Source organism: Pan troglodytes, chromosome 1 (assembly GCF_028858775.2).
Source record: "Pan troglodytes isolate AG18354 chromosome 1, NHGRI_mPanTro3-v2.0_pri, whole genome shotgun sequence".
NCBI classification, from domain to species: Eukaryota; Metazoa; Chordata; class Mammalia; order Primates; family Hominidae; genus Pan; species Pan troglodytes.
The window spans coordinates 91,637,293-91,658,888 of record NC_072398.2 but is presented as its reverse complement, the minus strand read 5'-3'; the positions used below and the strand labels follow the sequence as shown (position 1 = coordinate 91,658,888).

Below are 21,596 nucleotides of genomic sequence, written 5' to 3'. Positions count from 1 at the left end.
ACCTTTAAATATTGAAACCCTCAAAATCATCTTTGGAGAAGGCAGGGAGCTGAATCTGGGGCACATGTCTTTAGCCATGGCAAAATATACTATCCAAATTGATTGAGACCTGTCTCAGATAGTTTTTGGTTCACAGATTCAATGTTTCACCAGTGCAGTTGTTCAGTCTCCAGTCCACAGGCTCTACCCACCTGCAGGGTGACCCAGCCACTTCCCAGGCTACTCTCACCAGCTCTCCTGTCCTCCATCCTAGTCATTCCCTGTCTTTTCCTTTTCCACCAGACCTCTTGTCTTTTCTCCTCTCCCAGCTCCCCTTGTTGTAGGACCTGCCTCTGTTGTGCAGAGATGCTGCTCTCAAAGAAGAATTCCCTTGTCTTTCTACCAGCAGAACCACACCCTTACCTGCATCAGCTCCTCACTCTGACCTGGGCCCTGAGGCTATGGAAGAGCCCTCCTTGGCCTGCCTGGGGGGATTTTCTTCTGTCTTTTCATCCTGTGCTCACCTGCCTCTGTCCTAGATAAAAGGTTTTTACCTCTACTGGCTTCTTGCAAACACCATTTGCATGTGTTTAACCCTCTCCATGTTAAAAAAAAAAAAAAAACCATCAGACAATAGAAAAACAACCCTATTTGCATTTGCAGTTCCTCATAGTCGGTTTCTCCACCTTTCTGTAGTCAGTCTTCTGGAAGAAGTGACCTACCTTTAACATCTCTACTTCTTTATCTCATATCTCATATGCATGTTTTGTCCATTACAACTTGGTTTTAATCCCCAACAATCTACTAAAGTGAATTTTCATGTTTCTGAATATAATTATGATGATAAAGATAAAAATAATAAAATAGATGTTTGTTATAATGACACTATAGTGTCTTTAACTAAGTTCTGGTGTTTGTATATTTGTTGGATGTAATTTGTAAATATTGATATATAGAGAGACACTAATTTAATCATCAAAGCAATTCATTGAGGTGGGTACAATTGTTGCCCCTCTTTCACAGATGAAGATGCTGGGGACCCAAGTGGTTGAGTCACACAGCTAGTAAGTGAAGAGGCAGCAGTCAAACCCAGGTATTCTGATTCTAGTCTATCTTCTGCCAAAGAGTACTTTGTGGCTAAATTCACTAGATGTGACTCAGTTTTTATCTGTCATCATCTCTTAGCTTTGCCTTATCCAAACCAGCTCCCTCTCTTCTGCTTAGAACACATTCTGCCCTTGGTGACAGTGGGGCACACTCTCACAGTGCCTCTTGCTTCAACCAGAGTCCTTCTTTCTCAAGTCCCAACTCCTCTACTGGAACTGGCCTGGGGGTTTGGTCCAACAGGACGCTCTCTTGATGAACCCTCTCCTTCACTCCTGGCTGCCCCCCAAACTGGCTGCTCTATGACTCATTTCTCACTGTGCTGCTGGAGTGGTTTTCCCCAAGATTTAAAGCATTCATGGAGCCCAGATTGCCCTGCAAAATATGGCCCAAGCCCTTACTCTGCTTCTAAATATGGTCTAAACATACCTTCCTCTCCAACCTTATCCTACCTTTCTCCACTGTTCAGTCTGTGCTGCAGTCGTCAAGAACCGACTACCCCTCCAGTTCCTGGAACATGCCTTCCCTACCTCACCACAATCCTCTTCTCCTGAAATGTTCCCACTCATCCTCAGGTCTCAACTCACACATGAGTTCTTCCAAGAAATTTTTTCTCACTTCCCAACTCAGATTGGCATGCCTTTCCATCTGCTCCTGCAGCCACCAGGTGCTTCTATCCTCAGGTTGATGTTTTCTCTATTACTTGACTGCATTTGCTATTAGCCCCTACGAACTGTATGGGCAAGGCCAGGTTAGTGTAGTCTTAGATGCATCCTTAGATGTCAGTACACTCTGGTCCATGGAATATATGCAATCAGCATTTATTAAGTGAAGAAGTGAGTCATTGAATAGGACTTTAAACGTCTCTGAGCATGTTTGATCATGATGTCACTGTCTCCACTTTCTTTGGGCCTCTGAATGTCAGGGACACTGTTCTCTTTCTACGTCATTTGATGTCTCCCCCTGGGTTCCCTGGTCCTCTCCTTTATAATCTCACACATCCATGTGGGAGGGACTGGATTCTTGCTTGTCTTCTAAGCTGGTATTATTGTTTTACAGGAAAGGAAACTGATGCCGCTTCCAGGACCAACCAAGACTGGACTCTCTGTCACCAGTATAGACCCAAATCACACTGTCTCCTTCAACGTTGGACCTGGCATTCAGCCATGCATGGATGGTTCAAAACTGAGATCCAAAGCTCAAAGGAAACCTTTCTGATGTCATAACTGTTTGGCAGCTACCTGAATAGCTCTGAGGGCATTAAGCCAAGCAAGTAGAGGTGAAGCTATCTCCTGGCCTGCCCCCAGCCCACCATTGCCCGTGCCTTTCTTACCTGCTGCCCATCAACTCTAAAAAAGGCTTGAGCAAGAAGGACATGCTGGGTTAACTATGATCCAGCGACTTGTCTTTGTGTCTTACATGTCTTTGCCTTTGGTTTATTGATTAATGTCTGATATTAACAGAACAGGAGATACCTCTGTGCTCCTGGAAATTGAGTCTGTGTCTACTGAGAATAATATAGTGAATGAAAATCAGTCATCTGGGGAGCCACAGGACAAGTGGAAAGCACAAGAAAAGCACTTGGCTTCTCAGAAATTGGGAACCAGGGGATAGAAAGCCACTGCACCATCAGGCAGGGGTATGAAGGCACCTAGACTGCAATGCAACGAGACTCAAGAGGCAGACAGCTGGTTCAGTGAGCCAGAGAGTGGAGGAGGACATTAGGTTTTCCCAAGAAAGAAACCGAGGATACTGGAAGGTATATGCTGACTTCCGAAGGGCAGGGTGAGACAGGACTCTTGGCCAGGGGTAAGTGATTGGCAGGAATGCAGGGCTTACCAGTGACTGAGAGGCTCACAGCCTTACTGGGCTTGGCACCAAGGCCATTGTCAGCTGTGCAGTAGTAGTTCCCTGAATTCTCTGTAGTCAGTGAGAAGCTAATGGATGCTCCCCTTTCACAGCGGACTGACTTGTACCTCAGGGGGACACCCTCATGATAAAACCTGTACAAAGTGCGCAGAGAATCTTCCTGGGTTTCACAGTGAAGTGTCATCTTGGTTCCCTCAAAATTCAGAGCCTTTTCAGGGCTGAGAGTGAGGACAGGATGAGATGCAGGGACTGAGCAAGAGAAAAAATTAGTCAAGAATTGCTTTTGCCTCTTACTGTAGATTACAAGTCATGGCCAATGCAAATGCCCAGTCTCCAGTCTCCACCCTTAACTTGCTGCCATCAGAACCACACACCCTTACCTGCACCTGCTTCTTGCTCCTTCCCTCTGCCCTATGACTATGGAATGTTGCACCTGAAGTGCCCAATTATTCTGAGTCTTCTTTCCTGTTCCTGTTCATTTCTCCTTCACTTGCATTGGCCTCAGGGATTTATTTGCCATTGCTAGTTTTTCCTTAAATATTAGCATAGTCTTCTAGAGCTTTTTCTTCTGTTCCTACTCTCTCCCTTGGCCCAGACTGACCTTCTTTATTTACAGGTGAGAAAACTGAGTCAGGGAGAGACTAGGAGACCTGCCTGTGTAGGCTGTTTTCAGGGCCAGCCAGGGCCAGAGTTGGTGTCTTGACTCCTAGTCTGGTGATGATCACATTGTCTCCTTAGAAGTGAGTCTGGAGTTTGCCATGAGTGGAGGGGTGACACAGGGCTCTACAGAAGCTGTTTTTCCCTCATCACTGTAACTACCACAATAGCTTTGAAGGAAGGATGGTGCTGTATACTAGTAAGGGAGGTGATGTAATCTGGGGTGCATATTTATACTCATAACTAGGGAATGGTAAACCTCCAGAGTTACATATTTGGAGTAACTATGATGTTGCAACCTGTCTTTGTATCCTACAGAAATTTTCACTTTGGTTATTGTCAACAAGTAATGTTAATTGGGACAACAGATACCTCTGTACCCCAGAGTCAGAGAGCTATGCCACAGCCCATGGCTTATCCCTATGGGCCTAGAAGAAAAAAAAATGATGTCAGGGAAGAGAACCCTGTGAGAGAAAAGAAGAATTGTATTTAATGGCATTGAAAGAAAAAAATTAGACCTTTTTTTCCTGGGTCTAAGCTCTTCTAAGATGTTCACAAGAGTAGAGGTCTCTCTGCTTGCACAACTCCCATTCTCACAGGTACGAGTTTTTTCTACAGAGACTGGTGACCCACGCTGATATGCAGCCCTGTCCCACTTTTCCAGCCCTCTCTGCAGCAAATCTCAGGTTCCACCAACACTTACTCTGCACCTGTATCCAGGATCTTGGGCTGTCAGATATGATGCTGTAAGTCATTGTTGCTGCCTTACACCAGTAGAACCCTGAATCTTTACTCCACATGGCAGTAATCTGGAACTTCGGGGAGAGACTCCAGCCTAATCCCAGGGTCTGGTCATCTCTGAAGAAGCGGAAACGGAGCGGGACATCTGACCTCTCTAGAGAGAGCCGGGTCTCACAGGTCAGGGTCACTGGGCTCCCGCTGATGGGCTGGAAGGAGCTGGCTCTCAGCACTGGACGTGTAAATGGCTCTAGAGAGAAGAATCACAACAGTCCCAGAGCAATGAGGCTGGAACTGCTTTGGAGAAAAACACACTTCAAGCAGCAGCACATCCAAAACAGGCAAAGAAAGGAATGCCATTGATCCCTAGCTTCCTTCGGCCCAAAGCACTACTATACTTCCTCTGCTCCTTGCAGGAATGTGTCCTGTGGTTTAGTGGTATTCCAGTCCACCCTTTTCCTCCTGTTCTATCTCTATGACCCCAAGGAATCTCCTTTTGACCAACTCACTTCACAAAATAATGAACGCTTTACCTTGGACTTGGATTTTGACTCTATTGGAAGAAACTGGGCAACAACTTTCCTTGTATCCAGTACAGTGATATGCACCATTGTCCTTGAGACGTGCATGAGGAATACGGAAGTCAGTTCTTTTATTAAGGAATGCCAGGACATTATCATTCTTGTAAATAGTATTATTCAGTGTTACTTCCACCTTTGCCCGGCACCTCAGAACCACAGAGTCTCCTTCAAACACAGAAAGTGGAGCTTGCAGGATCAGCGAAGCTATGACAAACACAATAGAGTTATTTGGTTCATCTTATTGTTTCCCCTTTCTTTTCATTGTTTTTCCAAGTAGATTTTATTTAAAAAAAATGGGTTGGGAAAAAGAACTCTTAAAATAATTATCATTTCTTTTTTTCTGATTTAAAAATGAACACATACACCTTGAGAAAAGTTGAAAAGCAGAAATGTAGGTAAAATCACCTACCATCTCACCACCCATGTTTTGGCATATGTTTTTCCAGTTTTCTCTTCCACTTTCAAGTACTTAAGAGCTCATGCGTATTTCTTTTATGGAATAATAATAATATTTGTAGATTTGATAACTTTCCTTTCACTTACTATGCTATGAACACTGTCCTACATCATTAGTATCATTATTGAACCTGATTTTTAATGTTTGCAGTTTTCCTTCAATGGCAGTAATGTAATTTCTTTAATGAGGTTTTTTTTTTTTTTTGAGACGGAGTCTCACTCTTTTGCCCAGGCAGGACTGCAGTGGTTCTATCTCGGCTCACTGCAAGCTCCATCTCCCGGGTTCATGCCATTCTCCTGCCTCAGCCTCCCGAGTAGCTGGGACTACAGGCACCCGCCACCAAGCCCGGCTAATTTTTTGTATTTTTAGTAGAGACGGGGTTTCATCGTGTTAGCCAGGATGGTCTCGATCTCCTGACCTCGTGATCCGCCCGCCTTGGCCTCCCAAAGTGCTGGGATTACAGGCGTGAGCCACCGCGCCTGGCCAGGTATTCTTTTTCTAAACCATGTTAAGGTCTGCCATTTTCAGGGATGGACATCTGTGATTGTTTCAGTAGGCAAATTCTTAAGAGACGGATTGTTAAGTCAAAGAGTATAAACATTTTTGTTTATTCCTTGCTAGTACACTGCTTCCACTACATTAAAAAATGATATAACTTCAACTTCAAAACAGGTGGCTTTAGGACAAGGAAGGAAATGTCTCTTCCTTTATCTTTCTTTCTCTGTATATTTATCTACCTATGCATTATCTACCCATAAGTATGAACAATTCTCCTGCCACTTATTATTCCAAGTAAATAATGTGACTTAAAACTATACATAGAGGCCGGGTGCAGTGGCTCATACCTGTAATCCCAGCACTTTGAGAGGCCTAGGTGAGCAGATCACTTGAGCCCAGGAGTTCAACATTAGCCTGGGCAGCATGAGGAAATCCCATCTCTGCTAAGAATACAAAAATTAGCCAGGTGTGATGGCGGGCTCTTGTAGTCCTACTTACTAGGGATACCGAGGTGGGAGAATTGCTTGAACCCGGGAGACAGAAGTTGCAGTGAGCCAAGATAACGCCACTGCACTCCAGCCTGGGTGACAGAGCGAGACTCCATCTCAAAAAACCAAACCAAACCAAGCCAAACCAAAAAGCTATACATAGATTCAGGGACCACTCAAATAAATTAGTCCTCAGACTTTCTGGTACCGGAGAGGCTTGTAAAAAATACAAATTGCTGGACCCCACTTCTACAGATTTCTATTGAATAAGCATAGGTAGGTCCTGAGTATCTGTATGGTTGATAAGCTGCCCAGGCTTTCTGACTCAAATCAAACTTTAAGAACCACAGGTTTAGAGACATTAATCCACTCAAGTAAAAATTCTATTTATTTTAATGTTTAAAATTAAGCAGCTAACCCCATTCCCTGTCTGGTTGTATTCTGAGCTTTTTACTCTCTCTCTGTCTTACCACAGTGTGAAATAAAATTGTCCACTCATGAAGGGTCTGAGGTAAACAGTAATAACAGCTAGAGAGAAACATGGGCTGAATTGATTTCTAAAGTTGGTGCGTCTTTCACGCTCTCTCACCTGAAGAAAAATCCAAGTTCGCAGGGCTACTGAGAGGGGAGCCCTGGGCCTGGCATCTGTACTCTCCAGATTCCTGAACCTCAAGGGTATTGTCTGGGGTTTCTCTTAGTATTTCTTTCCCAAGGTACCGATGGTACCATTTTGTTTTCTGTGGTGAGTAGAAGCGAAATCCCTTGCAAGTGAGGGTCACTCTCTCTCCTTGGAAGACTGTGGTCCATGGAGGCTGGAGGAAAATAATGGGCCTGGGTGTCCTTGCTGAAGAGGAAAGAGAAAAGGAGTCTGAGATGGAGGTGCCTGCAGACCCAGCCTCAGGGCCTCCTGCTGCATAGCCTGAAGGACCTGAGTTTGGAGGATCTGAAAGAGGTCCTCCGGGAGGGTCACTGATAGCTCAAAGCTCCCTGTCAGTCTGTGGCCCTCACCTCACCCAAGGGAGAAATTGCCCAGGGGATGGCAATGAGCAAAATGATTTCAGGAGGGTGACACCAGCAGGATTCGCCATCAAATATCACAGTTAGGTAGCCTTACATGGAAGTGGGTCCCAGAGAAAATCAACGCTGTGCTGCCATTTCATCATGTTCATACACTCATAAGAAACCCCAAAGGTTATGTTAAAATCACGATTTTGCACTTTCGCTAAGAGAATAAATCATATTATCTTAAGATTTGTCCCTGAGAAAACCTTGAGAGCTCAACTTACCTAATATCTTCATTTTGTGGATGATGATTCAAGTGCCCAGAAGAATCCCATCATAGCTAATTGTGGCAGAGCAAGGAAGGGACAAGTCACTCACTGACATCCAGAGGTGACCAGGACAAGGTTACAGCTGGGGCCACTGATTTGGACAAGGAGAGGGGTTGTAGAGGGTTCTTGCTATTCATGGGCTCTCAATTATCCACTCAGAGCCAAAGGAATGGCAGTAAGAGCCAGAACTAATTAAATGTGAGATGCAGATAACTTGTCTTCTCCCCCTCTCCCCTTTCTGTGCCTTTCTTTTTTGTAAGGACCCAGTTATTGGATGTCCTGGAGGATTTTACTCCAAAGTGTAGAGGATGCAGCATTCCTGTTGGCATCAGCACAGTGGGATATTTTCAGGGTATTTTTCTGGCTCGCTGATTGACAGGATCCTATCCTGAGTCCAATACACTTGCCATGGAGTTGAAGATGTCCTGCCTGGCTAAATGGGGTCTGTTGGCAATAATAGTAAATGCAGGGCTTAGCAAAGGCCGGGAGCTGCTTGGGCATTCACCCCTTCCCCCAGGGAGGGTCAGAGGGTGACCATGAAGCTATCCTGGCCCTTGGGCGATGCCAAAAAACCAGGCATCACTTTGAAATCCCTGCTGACCTCAGCAAGAAAACAGGAGATATTGTTTTAGGTCTAACATTTAAGTCTTTAAGAAAACCTAGGCATTACCATTCAGGACATAGGCATGGGCAAGGACTTCATGTCTAAAACACCAAAAGCAATGGCAACAAAAGCCAAAATTGACAAATGGGATCTAATTAAACTAAAGAACTTCTGCACAGCAGAAGAAACTACCATCAGAGTGAACAGGCAACCTACAAAATGGGAGAAAATTTTTGCAATCTCCTCATTTGACAAAGGGCTAATATCCAGAATCTACAATGAACTCAAACAAATTTACAAGAAAAATTCAAACAACCCCATCAAAAAGTGGGTGAAGGATATGAACAGACATTTCTCAAAAGAAGACATTTATGCAGCCAAAAGACACATGAAAAAATGCTCATCATCACTGGCCATCAGAGAAATGCAAATCAAAACCACAACGAGATACCATATCACACCAGTTAGAATGGCGATTATTAAAAAGTCAGGAAACAACATGTGCTGGAGAGGATGTGGAGAAATAGGAACACTTTTACACTGTTGGTGGGACTGTAAACTAGTTCAACCATTGTGGAAGTCAGTGTGGCGATTCCTCAGGGATCTAGAACTAGAAATACCATTTGACCCAGCCATCCCATTACCAGGTATATAACCAATGGACTACAAATCATGCTGCTATAAAGGCACATACACACATATGTTTATTGCCGCACTATTCACAATAGCAAAGACTTGGAACCAACCCAAATGTCCAACAATGATAGACTGGATCAAGGAAATGTGGCACATATACACCATGGAATACTATGCAGCCATAAAAAATGATGAGTTCATGTCCCTTGTAGGGACATGGATGAAGCTGGAAACCGTCATTCTCAGCAAACTATCGCAAGGACAAAAAACCAAACACTGCATGTTCTCACTCATAGGTGGGAATTGAACAATGAGAACACTTGGACACAGGAAGGGGAACATCACACACCAGGGCCTGTCGTGGGGCTGGGGGAGGTGGGAGGGATAGCATTAGGAGATATACCTAATGTTAAATGATGAGTTAATGGGTGCAGCACACCAACATGGCACATGTATACATATATAACAAACCTGCACGTTGTGCACATGTACCCTAAAACTTAAAGTATAATTAAAAAAAAAGGAAAGAAAACAGGAGATATTGGAGATCTCAGGCAGCCATCACAAATGTTTTCTATTTATTAGGAAGAGACACTCTTAACCAGAGACGCTGAAGAGCCAAAGACAGGAGAACTCACCAAACTGTCCACTGACAGGAGCTGCAAAAAATAAGAGCCAGAGATGAACACAGAACCATTATTATTTTGTTTTAAGAAGATAATTCCCTTTTTTACCCATGCATGTATTACTGGTCCCTTTAAAAAATTCATTTAAAAACTCTAATAATTATTCATCAAATGTATATATATATACACATAAATATACATATATATGCATATATATATGGCATGGTATTTGGACTTCTACAGTGAATTTAAAAAATGGTATCTGCCATCAAGAAGTTGACTAGTGGAAAAAAAGAAACACGATTTAAAATAATATAACACAGGGTGTAAGTGCAATAACAGAAATACACATGGGGTATGTTGGGGGCAGAAGGGCCACTAGCCCAGTGTGTAGGATATGTGTGTGTGTGTGTAGAGTGTGTGTTTGTGTGTACATGTGTTGAACAGGATGGGTGGATCCTTGAAGGTACCAGAAGGAGATGATACTTCACAAAACTGTGAGTGAGAACATGAGTCTGCAGGTGGATGTTAGCATTTGTGTGTGGTAAGAGGCGATTTCTACCTTTCAAGGTAGAAAGGGCACAGAAGTGGAGAAATGACATTGGTGCTCAGGAACTGGGAGTGTTGGGGGAAATAAGACCAGAGAAGCATGCAGGGCCTGAGTAAGTGGTTCTAATTTTATTATAAAAGTGATAAGGAGTAATGGAATGGTTTCAAGGAGGAGATTGACAAGGTTAGAATTTCAGACGTTGATGGAGCACTCTGTCAGTGGACAGAATTTAATGGGACAATACGAAGCAGGGAGACTGATTAGAAGGCAGGGCAAGGAAATGGACATGAATTAAGCCTCCCTTGGGCACCAGACTCCAGGCTATACTCTTCATGAGATCATTGAATCCAAGGGCTCATTATCATCATGCCTAATTTTTAAACAATCAACTGATGCTCAGATTATTTAGACCTGATGCTCAGCCCAAGAGATGGTAATGTGTAAGTTTTGTCAGAGTATTTATCCAAATTATCTTCATTATCTGCTTGTTTATTTTCCCTTCTCTATAATGCAAGCTCTATGAGACCTAGGACTTTTCTTATGTTCACCATATATCCTCCAGGACCTATAACGGTGAATGGCATATAAAAGATATTCCTTTAATATTCACTAAATATATTTTTGTTGTATAATGAATTAATTAAAGAACTAGGTTAATAATATAGGAATAGAAGGATAGAGATTTGAGAAATGGGTAATGAAGAGAGAGAGGACACAAAACTGGCAGGTTTATCAATTGAGTAGATATTCTGCATATGGGTTGATTTATTTATTCAACAGATTTTTGGAATGCCAATCATACTCCAGAGCAAGGCAATAGAAATCCAGGAGTGCGTGAGAGACAAATCATCCCTGTCCACATGAGGCTATTGGAGACTTATCCAAACTTAAGTGTTTTACTGAGAACAACAAATTATTCACCATTCACCTGAATATTTTGGCTTCCTTCATCTTTGCATTGTTTTAAATGAAGCTAATATGTTTGTAAGTGGTTTCTATATGGTCTGCATTTACGTAGGTTATTTCATATAACCATGTCAATAATCCTGTGAGGTAAGCACTAGGATTAACCGCATTTTGTAGACCAGGAATCTGGTAGCCAGTAGGTGGCAAGATGAAGTTTGAACCTAGATCCTGTTTGACCCCAGAGCCCATGTTACAAACTTTGCCCTCTCATGCTCAGGACCTGGCCATTACCCACATTGTGTGGGGCCACATTGAGATGTATTCCTACTTCAGGAATTATAGTCCATGCACCTTCCGACTGTGAGGTCCTCTTTTCTTATATCACGCCTGCTCCATTTCTGCTCCTCTAGCTCCTACTCACCTCTAAGTTTCATGAAGTCTTTACTAGCTATTTTGAATACAGTTTATTATCTGCCTACAGCATTCATTGGTAACTTTGCCTGGATAATTATTTAACTGGGATCTTGTTGCATAGCTGCTTGAAAGTACATTGGCCTTGCTGGGAGCCCTTCTATGTCATGACTTTCCAGAACATAGACGTAGTGTCTCCTATGGACTCTAATTGCTCAGCACCTGTGCATAGATATTACTAAACACATTTGCTGAACAAATAAATAAACATATTTAATTCTAATATTTAAACTTTAGTAAAAATCAACCAGTTCGCACATATGAGTTGATAGAGACTTACGCACACCCACAGGGACAAAGAGAAAGTCATGTGCTTTAGATTTATCCTTGCTTTGTCCACCTACGCCTCTGCGACCTCCTCCACCCCATGTTCTTAACCAGCCAATTGCTGCAGTGGTTTGTAATTATGTGCAAGAGAAAGACCTGTCTTTCCCGTTAGAAACCTTCCCTCTTATGCTCGGGACCAGGATCTGGCCTTGTCATACAAGGAATAAATACATCTCCTCTGCAGAGAGGAGAGTGGGCTCTTCTATGAATAAGACAATATGAACAAACAAACATGAAACATTTTCTGGACTTTAAGAAGTACTTTTTAAAGAAAAAAATAAATGAAATTTTAATTGTCGTGGTTATTGTGGTTTCCTACTCTGTAAGATTGAAAATTCCTTCCAGCTGTGGCCATTTTCTTCAGCCTCAAGAGAAAGCCCTGAGCTACAGAGTAAAGTTCAAAAATACAGTCTCCTAATGTAGGAAAGAGTCTCTCAGCAGGGGCTGAGCCCCAAGAAAGGACCAGGCCTGCGGTGGAGAGAGAAGCTGCCCCGATCCCACCCAGGGCCCATGGTGAGCCCTTTTACTCACCCAGGACCAGTAATATCACCCACAGCAGCATGAAGACCTGGACCACCAAGGGCTGAGATCAAAAGAGAAGTTTCCTCAAGTCCAAAACAGGTTTGGACTTGATCTTACAGTCAGGACACTGCACACCAGCTCCAAGGAGCACATCTGAGAAGCTGTGCTCTCAAAAAGAGCAGAATGCATTAGTGAATTGAAAAAAGGAAGTGGGAGTACCCGTCTTCAGCTGCTGATCACAGTTTCCTACCCGATGATCAAAGAAAAAAAAAAAAGTTAAGGTTTTAAAAAATCAAATACCCTTGACCCTACATTTTTGCTATTGGGAAATTACCCTGAAGGAAGTATCTGAAGAGAGTTCTATAAGAACGTTTATTGTAGCATTCATTATTGCCTAAACACTGGAAACAAAACAAAAAACCATGATATGGGGACTGTTTAAGAATATTCTGATTCATCCGTACGATGACAAGCAATCATTAAAGAATAAGGTAAATCTGAACATGCCAAGAAGGGAAGACCACCTTGTTTGATGTGAAGAGAATAAAAGTGAGATATAGATTGGTTTTGTAGTATTATCCCATTGGGTAAATATAAAAAATAGGATATATATGTACATCAACTCTTTTAAGTATACTTTCTTCTTTTCCTGGAAAGTACACACAAAAATATTGATTATGTTTGAGGAGCAATAGGTGGGAAGAACACAATTTATTTTATGTATTTCTGTACTGTTTGATTTTTTTAAAAATTACCAGGTGAATGTATAGCTCTTATGATTTTCTAAAAGTCAAGTTTCCATCCTGGTATACTGGTCAACAGAGGTTCCTAAGACATTAGCTGCCACGAGGAGTGCCAGTTTCTTTCTTTCAAATATTTTCTCACCCTTTCTCTCTGGGCCCATACCTTGGTTTTCCTAAGGGCGCATTTAATTTTATATCTACAAATGCACATCACCTTAGGTATATTATGTCACATCTGACCCACTGCACCCTGAGGCAAGAAAACCATACAGGGGTTACAGGGGTGAATAGAGATTAGGAGGAGAACTTCAAAGGGAACACAGAATCTTTACCTACTTTTGGTGCTAAAACAAATAGTGCTGCTATGAACATTCTTGTATACATTTATTGAGGCATATGCGCACATAATTCTGTTGGGTATATACCTGGGAGTGGAAGTCCTGGCTCATAAGGTATGCATATATTCAGTTTAGGAAGTATTACCAAATTATTTTCCAAAGTGGTTGTGCCAATTCCCACCACACCCACCAACCAATGTATGAGAGTTATCATTGTTCTAAAATTCTTGCTGATATTGGTATTGTCATCTAGTAAAATCTGGCCATTCTGCTAGAATTATCTCAATGTGGTTTTAATTTGTATGTCTCTGGTGAATTTGAGAATGAGCATTTTTTCATAGTCTAATTGGTGATGTAGATATCCTTTTTATGTGCAATCTCTGTTCAAATATTTCCTCATTTTTCTCTTAACTTTCAGTCTTTCTTTTCCTGTTTTGTAGTTATTTTAAACCCTGAATATAAACCTTTTGTTGGATATATGTATTGCAAATGTCTTCCTTCAATCTGTGGCTTGCTTCTTTGCTCATTGATAGTGCCTTTTGATGAACAACCATTCTAACTTTGACATAGTCCAGTTTATCAGTCTTCTCCTTTGTGGTTAGAGATTTTTGCATCCCTTCTAAGAAAGTTAGTCTACTCCAAGATCATAAAGATACTCTCCCAGGTTATCTTCTAGAAACTTTATTTTTTACCATTTATTTTATATTTATAATAGCATTGCAATTGATTTTTGTGTACAGTTTGAGTGTTTATATTCACTTTTAACTTAAATACAGATAATGTATCCTGCCCTATTTATTGAAAGTTGATTTTTTCCACAGTACAGTGCAATTTCACCTTTGTTATAAAACAAAAAGCCATGTAGGTCTATTTTTGGAAACTCCTTTCTTGTCCATTAGTCTATTTTGTCTATCCTCATGCCAATACCACACTCTTCTAATTATTGTTGCTTTATAATAACTCTTATTAACTGATAGTTTAAGTCATAAAATGCTGTTCTTCTTCAAAATTGTTATGGCTATTTTTGGCTTTTTGAATTTTTCTATACATTTAAAAATCACCTTGTCAATTCCTGTCCCCTCTCTCCCCAAAAGCCTAGTAGATTTTTAATAACTGGGATTGCATTGGATTTATAAGTTAATTTGTATAAATTAGAAAAGATTTAGTCTCCCAATCCATAAACATACAATATCCCCTCATTTATTTAGGTTAACTTGACATTCTTTCAGTAATTTTCTATAGCTTTGCCTCTGGAAAGTATGTATATCTTTTGGTAGGTTTATCCTTAGGTTATTGATATGTTTTTTTATGATATTGTAAGTGACATCATTAGATTTTTTTCTAAATGTATATTGGTATATAGAAATATAATACTTTTTTCTTTTGCTGACCATTATTTTTATTTTTTTGAGACAGAGTTTTGCTCTTGTCCCCCAGGCTGGAGTGCACTGGTGCGATCTTGGCTCATTGCAACCTCCACCTCCCAGGTTCAAGCGATTCTCCTGCCTTAGCCTCCCAAGTAGCTGGGATTATAGGTGTCTGCCACCATGCCCAGCTAATTTTTGTATTTTTAGTAGAGATGAGGTTTCACCATGTTGGCCAGGCTGGTCTCAAACTCCTGACCTCAAGTTATCTGCCCGCCTTGGCCTCCAAAAGTGCTAGGATTACAAGCGTGAGCCACCATGCCCGGCCTTACTGACCTTTTAATATCTACTAAAATTGCGGAATTTGCTTATTAATTTTAATAGTTTATCTTTAGGTTATTTTAGATTTCATGCAAACACAATCATATAATGATAGTTTTATTCATTATTTTTAATACTTAAACTTCCTTTTCTCTCACTTATTGCACTGACTAGGAACTCAGACATGATACTAAAGAGAAGTGGTAATATCAGGTGTCCTGTCTTAGACTCACAGAAAAAGCTCTTAATATTTCAATATTAAATATAATATTTTCTGTAATTTTTTTGGTAAATACTATGTATCAGATTAAATACCTTTCCTTATATTTCTAATTTGCTAAGAAATTTTCCTTTTTTCCTAAATAATGGATGCTGTTTCAGTAAATACCTTTATTGCCTCTATTAATATGATCATATGATTATTTACTTTTATTGTTAATATGATGAATTACATGGATGATTATAAATGTAAAATCAACTGTGCATTCCAACTTGGCAATGATGTGTTATCTTTTTTATATATTCTTGAATTTGACTTATAAATTTGCTGTGCTTTTTAGCATTTGTGTTCAAGAGGAAGATGAACCAATTTTCTTTCTTGATGAATTTTAGTAACAAAATTATATTGGTCTCATAAGCAAGCTCCTTCTTTTTCTATTTTCATGAAGAGTTTGTGTACGACTGATGTTATTTCTTCCTTAAATGTTTGGAAGATTTTACTGGTAAAGGTACTTAGGCTTATGAAAAAATGCTCACCATCACTGGCCATCAGAGAAATGCAAATCAAAACCACAATGAGATATCATCTCACACCAGTTAGAATGGCAATCATTAAAAAGTCAGGAAACAACACGTGCTGGAGAGGATGTGGAGAAATAGGAACACTTTTACACTGTTGGTGGGAGTGTAAACTAGTTCAACCATTGTGGAAGTCAGTGTGGCGATTCCTCAGGGATCTAGAAGTAGAAATACCATTTGACCCAGCCATCCCATTACTGGGTATATACCCAAAGGACTATAAATCATGCTGCTATAAAGGCACATGCACACGTATGTTTACTGCGGCATTATTCACAATAGCAAAGACTTGGAACCAACCAAAATGTCCAAGAATGATAGACTGGATTAAGAAAATGTGGCACATGTACACCATGGAATACTATGCAGCCATAAAAAATGATGAGTTCATGTTCTTTGTAGGGACATGGATGAAATTGGAAATCATCATTCTCAGCAAACTATGGCAAGAACAAAAAACCAAACACCGCATATTCTCAGTCATAGGTGGGAATTGAACAATGAGAACACATGGACACAGGAAGGGGAACATCACACTCTGGGGACTGTTGTGGGGTGGGGGGAGGGGGGAGGGATAGCATTGGGAGATATACCTAATGCTAGATGACGAGTTAGTGGGTGCAGAGCACCAGCATGGCACATGTATACATATGTAACTAACCCGCACAATGTGCACATGTACCCTAAAACTTAAAGTATAGTAATAATAATAAAAAAGTACTTAGGCTTGGAACTTTCTCTGGAGGAGGGCAAATTACAGATTTGATTTTTAAAACTGATATGAGATTATTCAGATACTTTATTTCTTCTTGTGCCAGTTTTGATATGTTGTATATTTTTAGGAATTTGCTTATCAATATTTCCAAGTCTATTGGCACAACATTATTTACAATGTCCTCATTTATTTTTTAATATATTTGAGATCTGTAGTAATGTTTTTTATTTTTTCACTCATAATATTGATAACTGTCTTCTCTTAGTCATTCTTTTATTCTTGATCAGTCTCTAGAGGGAATCATCAATTGAATTAGCCTTTTCAAAGAACCTTTTGGCTTTGTTGATTTTTCTGTATTGTATGTTCATTTTCTATTTCATTAATTTCTCCTCTTTTCTTTAATATTTACTTCATTTTACCTTTTAAAAGTTAACTTGCTTTTTAAAAACTTCTTACAGGGATACTTAGGTCTTTGATTTTTTAATCTTTTATTTTCCAATATGCTATACAGTTTTGTCTAAGTGTGACTGCAATGTGTAAGTTTTGATATGTCATATCTCTATGATCATTTTGTTAAGAATATTATTAATTTCCATTAGGGTGTTCCTTCTGGCCAATGGGTTGTTTTGAAGTGTATTGTTTCTTTTCCTAATAGAGATTTTCATTTTTGTTGATATTAATCTCTAGTTTAATTCCACTGTGGTCTGAGAACATATTTTATGATTTCAGTCTTTTGAAATATGTTGAAATTTGCTTTATGGGCTAGTACATAGTCACGTTTTGTAAATTTTCCATGTTTTCTTTAAAACAATGTATATTTGCAAATATTGGTGCAGCATTTCATTTCTGTGAATTACATAATTCTATATTCTATATTGTGTTATTCAAATATCCTATGGTCTTACTATTTTTCTAATATTCTATAAGTTACCAAGAGAATTATGTTAGGGTTTTCCATTATCATGGTGAATTTGTCAACTTCCTTTTTATTTCTGTCTTTTTTTGTTTTATATTTTGAAGTTATTTTATGAAGCGCTTACACATTTAGAATTGTTACCTCTTCCTGATAATTTGACACACTCGCCATTATTAAATATCTCTCTTTATCTCTGTTTCTTGCCTGAAAGCCACACTGGGAGAGTCTCATCTACATTTGGACTTGATTCAGTTGATTGGATGCTATACTTAAAAACCCGAATCTCATGCTGTGTTTGCTGTAATGTTACTAATGACGTTCAGCTAATCTGAGTATCTCGTTGAGCATGGTCCATTTATTGAACCATTGTTGTTTTAAGTCACAAGGTTTTGGCTTTTTTTTTTTAATGCAGCAATAGATAACTGAGATGGGCTTATTCCATCATGTTTAGGAATGTTCTTTTTTATCACTAAGTGATAATCCAGTTATCTCTAGTAATGTTTGTTTTAAAATTTATTTTTCTTATTAGGTCAAACTTGTAAATCATGATATTCAAATACACATCTTTTCTAATTTTAATCTATCTCAACTCTTGATTTCTTTTATAGCATAACTTTTGCATGCTTTAATTTTATCTCGTTCTTTGCAATTTTTATAGTTGTATGTTTTATTTCTCTTGAAATAAAGACATTTACTGCTCACAGAATACCCGTATGCTCCACATTGTTCGGCTCTCATATAGTAGAGGACCATGTGACTAGATGTGTCCTATAGTCTGTGAGAGGAAGTAGGATGAGTTATTTCCAGGCTGACATATACAAGAGCAGACATGAAATGCCCCTGTATCACTTCTCTTGCTATTGGCACCAAACAGCCTATGTGATTCAGACAGTGCAAAATGGTGAAGCCTCTATGAGCCTGGATCTGTTGCCAATTCATGTTGGACATGTAACTTGAGTTAAAATAAGCTATTATGTGTTGAGTCACTCAATTTTTAGGGTTGTTTCAAACTGTCTTCTTCTCACTAAAACACACTACCAGAACAATTCTAAATTACCATTTTTTCAAGCCTTACTGGAAACTATTTTGGTGCTCTTCATTAAATGCAAATCTAACTTTTGGCTTGAGATACATAATTGTTATTATATTAAGAAAAAGGTCTGGCCAGGCACGGTGGCTCACATCTGTAATCCCAGCACTTTGGGAGGCCGAGGCAGGTGGATCACGAGGTCAGGAGATCAAGATCATCCTGGCTAACACGATGAAACCCCGTCTCCACTAAAAATACAAAAACTTAGCTGTGCATGGTGGCACGTGTCTGTAGTCCCAGCTACTCGGGAGGCTGAGGCAGGAGAATCGCTTGAACCCAGGAGGCGAATGTTGCAGTGTGCTGAGATCGCGCCACTGCACTCCAGCCTAGGTGGGAGAGCGAGACTGCATCTCAAAAAAAAAAAAAAAATTCCTTCTAGTTTTAATTTTTGTGTGCCTCAGGACCATTTAAGTAAATTGCAATTATTCACTCTTTGAAAATTAGAAAGATTTATCTTTGAAACTATGTTATACTGATAGGTTTCTTAAATAGGATTGTTCCTTGGAAACTTTAAAATTCTACTATGATAATTTATCTGTTTAAATTTTCTTTTTTTTATACTTTAAGTTTTAGGGTACATGTGCACAATGTGCATGTTAGTTACATATGTATACATGTGCCATGTTGGTGTGCTGCACCCATTAACTCGTCATTTAACATTAGGTATATCTCCTAATGCTATCCCTCCCTCCTCCCCCCACCCAACAACAGGCCCCGGTGTGTGATGTTCCCCTTCCTGTGTCCATGTGTTCTCATTGTTCAATTCCCACCTGTGAGTGAGAGCATGTGGTGTTTGGTTTTTTGTCCTTGGGATAGTTTGCTGAGAATGATGGTTTCCAGCTTCATCCATGTCCCTACAAAGGACATGAACTCATCATTTTTTATGGCTGCATAGTATTCCATGGTGTATATGTGCCACATTTTCTTAATCCAGTCTATCATTGTTGGACATTTGGGTTGGTTCCAAGTCTTTGCTACTGTGAATAGTGCCGCAATAAACATACGTGTGCATGTGTCTTTGTAGCAGCATGATTTATAATCCTTTGGGTATATACTCAGTAATGGGATGGCTGGGTCAAATGGTATTTCTAGTTCTAGATCCCTGAGGAATCACCACACTGACTTCCACAATGGTTGGTCTGATTTAATACTTTATTATTTTAGCTGAATTAGACTTGTTTGATATTAATGTCATGATTCTTGTTCTTATTTGTTTGCATGGCTGTACGCTTTTGTTACCATTTTATCATGTCTCAGGCTACTTTGTTTTAGAATTATTTCTTGCATATAATATATGCTTGGGTTTTGTTTTTAGATTATAAATCTATTTCTTTGATAAAATTATCATATTTCCATATTCATAAGACAAAGGTGGTTGGTCTTAACTCTGTTATCTAATTCATGTTATCAAACTTTTTCTTTTAAATGTTTTATTTTCTTTCAATCCTTTGTATTTTTAAAGAGGATACAGCACCGTTCATGTTTTGAAGGAGTTATAGTTTGTTCTTAGTTCAGTGGTTAACCTTGTAACTGTAGTATTCTTATAGCTATCTTTCTTGATTTGACAATATCTACTTATTTCCTATTAAAAAAGAAAGGAATCAGCCTGCTATTACTTTGTCCCATATGTTTTCATATCCTCCACCTCCTGATTTTATTATTAATAGTATAATTTCTATATTCTCAGGGTTTATAACATTTACACTGTGTTCTATAACCATAATTCTCATAATTGCCTGATTTTAGTGTTATATTTAATTGAATTCAATAGTCCTCATAGGTTTTAAGTCATGTTTTGTCTTAAAGTGCCACAGTCATGGAGTTCTTGCATGTTCAAAAGTATGTTTTTGCTTTATTCCTGAAATATATCTGGATTTAAAATTCTTGGGTTAATCTTTCTTCTCTTGAGGGTCTTTAAACATTAGACTATTGTCTTCTAGTTTTGAACGCAGCTACGAGTTTGAAGACAGCTTTTTCCCCTCCTCCACATAACTTGATTTTTTTCTGGTTGTCCACCAAATTCTTCAATTTTTTTTTTTTTTTTTTTGAGATGGAGTCTCTTTTTGTCACCCAGGCTGGAGTGCAGTGGCACCATCTCAGCTCACTGCAACCTCTACCTCCCAGGTTCAAGTGATTTTCCTGCCTCAGCCTGCTGAGTAGCTGGGATTGCACGCATGTGCCACCATGCTCAGCTGATTTTGTATTTTTAGTAGAGACAGGGATTAGCCATGTTGGCCAGTCTGGTCTTGAGCTCACGACTTTAGGTGATCTATCCACCTTGGCCTCCCAAAGTCCACCAAATTCTGTTTTTAAAAATCTCTGAAGTATAGTAACTTTATCCAAATATGTCATGTTGCTAATTCTGTATCAGTTTTCTGGATGCTTTCTTCTATTATATCTTTAAATATTTTTCATTTGCATTTATTCTGTTGGCTTCAGAATACCACTTATGGGAATATTGGATATCTTTTATCTGTCACTCATATCAATTATTTTCTCTGTCATAATTTAAACCTTTGTTCTTTCCTATTTTATTTTGTTTAGTTTTATCAAATCCATCTTTCATTACTATATTTTCAGCAATTTTTATTCATTTTTTGTTTTCTGATTTTAATATGGCTGATTTTCGTCTTCTGTTTTTTGAGCTTTGTTAATTTACCCTCAATATTCTTCTGTTTCTGCTACATTTTTTCAAGCCCAAAGTGTCATTATATGAAAAAAAGACTTTATTTTTAAAATTTCTCTGATGTCATGGAGAAGAGGTTGTCTGATTTTTTTTGGATGGCTGGGTGGCGTTGTGCTTCTTCTGCCTATACTGTTTTACTGCCTATGCTTTTTCATTCTGTCTACATGCCTGAATCCCATGCTAGTGACAGTCTGATTATGGCTTATCTCTCAACAAGGGCCACACTTTCCCAACTCTCTATTGACTGAAGAGCAGATTGTGGGACAAGCTGGGGTGTGAGC

The 21,596-nt window shown here is 39.5% G+C and overlaps 1 protein-coding gene and 1 long non-coding RNA gene across 9 annotated transcripts in view; one reads left to right on the top strand and one right to left on the bottom strand.

Annotated features, from left to right (window-relative positions):
* Positions 1 to 12,565, bottom strand: part of FCRL5 (Fc receptor like 5) — a 39,187-nt gene extending 26,622 nt beyond the window's left edge. For 3 of the 8 annotated variants that reach the window (XM_524901.6, XM_009434850.5, XM_009434837.5), the window contains exons 1-6: positions 12,354 to 12,565; positions 9,581 to 9,601; positions 6,961 to 7,215; positions 4,881 to 5,132; positions 4,313 to 4,597; positions 2,923 to 3,201 (exon numbers count right to left, since the gene is read on the bottom strand). In XM_524901.6, the coding sequence (XP_524901.2) occupies positions 2,923 to 3,201; positions 4,313 to 4,597; positions 4,881 to 5,132; positions 6,961 to 7,215; positions 9,581 to 9,601; positions 12,354 to 12,384 (1,123 nt within the window). In that variant the 5' untranslated portion in view covers positions 12,385 to 12,565. The remainder of the gene's footprint in view (positions 1 to 2,922; positions 3,202 to 4,312; positions 4,598 to 4,880; positions 5,133 to 6,960; positions 7,216 to 9,580; positions 9,602 to 12,353) is intronic. The other 5 variants (XM_009434842.5, XM_063796569.1, XM_063796546.1 and 2 more) reach the window with 3 other exon arrangements.
* LOC107968824 (uncharacterized) lies at positions 1,000 to 5,134 on the top strand. Its single transcript, XR_001710289.3, has 3 exons — positions 1,000 to 1,072; positions 2,143 to 2,892; positions 3,928 to 5,134. It is a non-coding gene; the product is annotated as an uncharacterized LOC107968824 (long non-coding RNA).
* Positions 12,566 to 21,596: the final 9,031 nt, after the last annotated feature.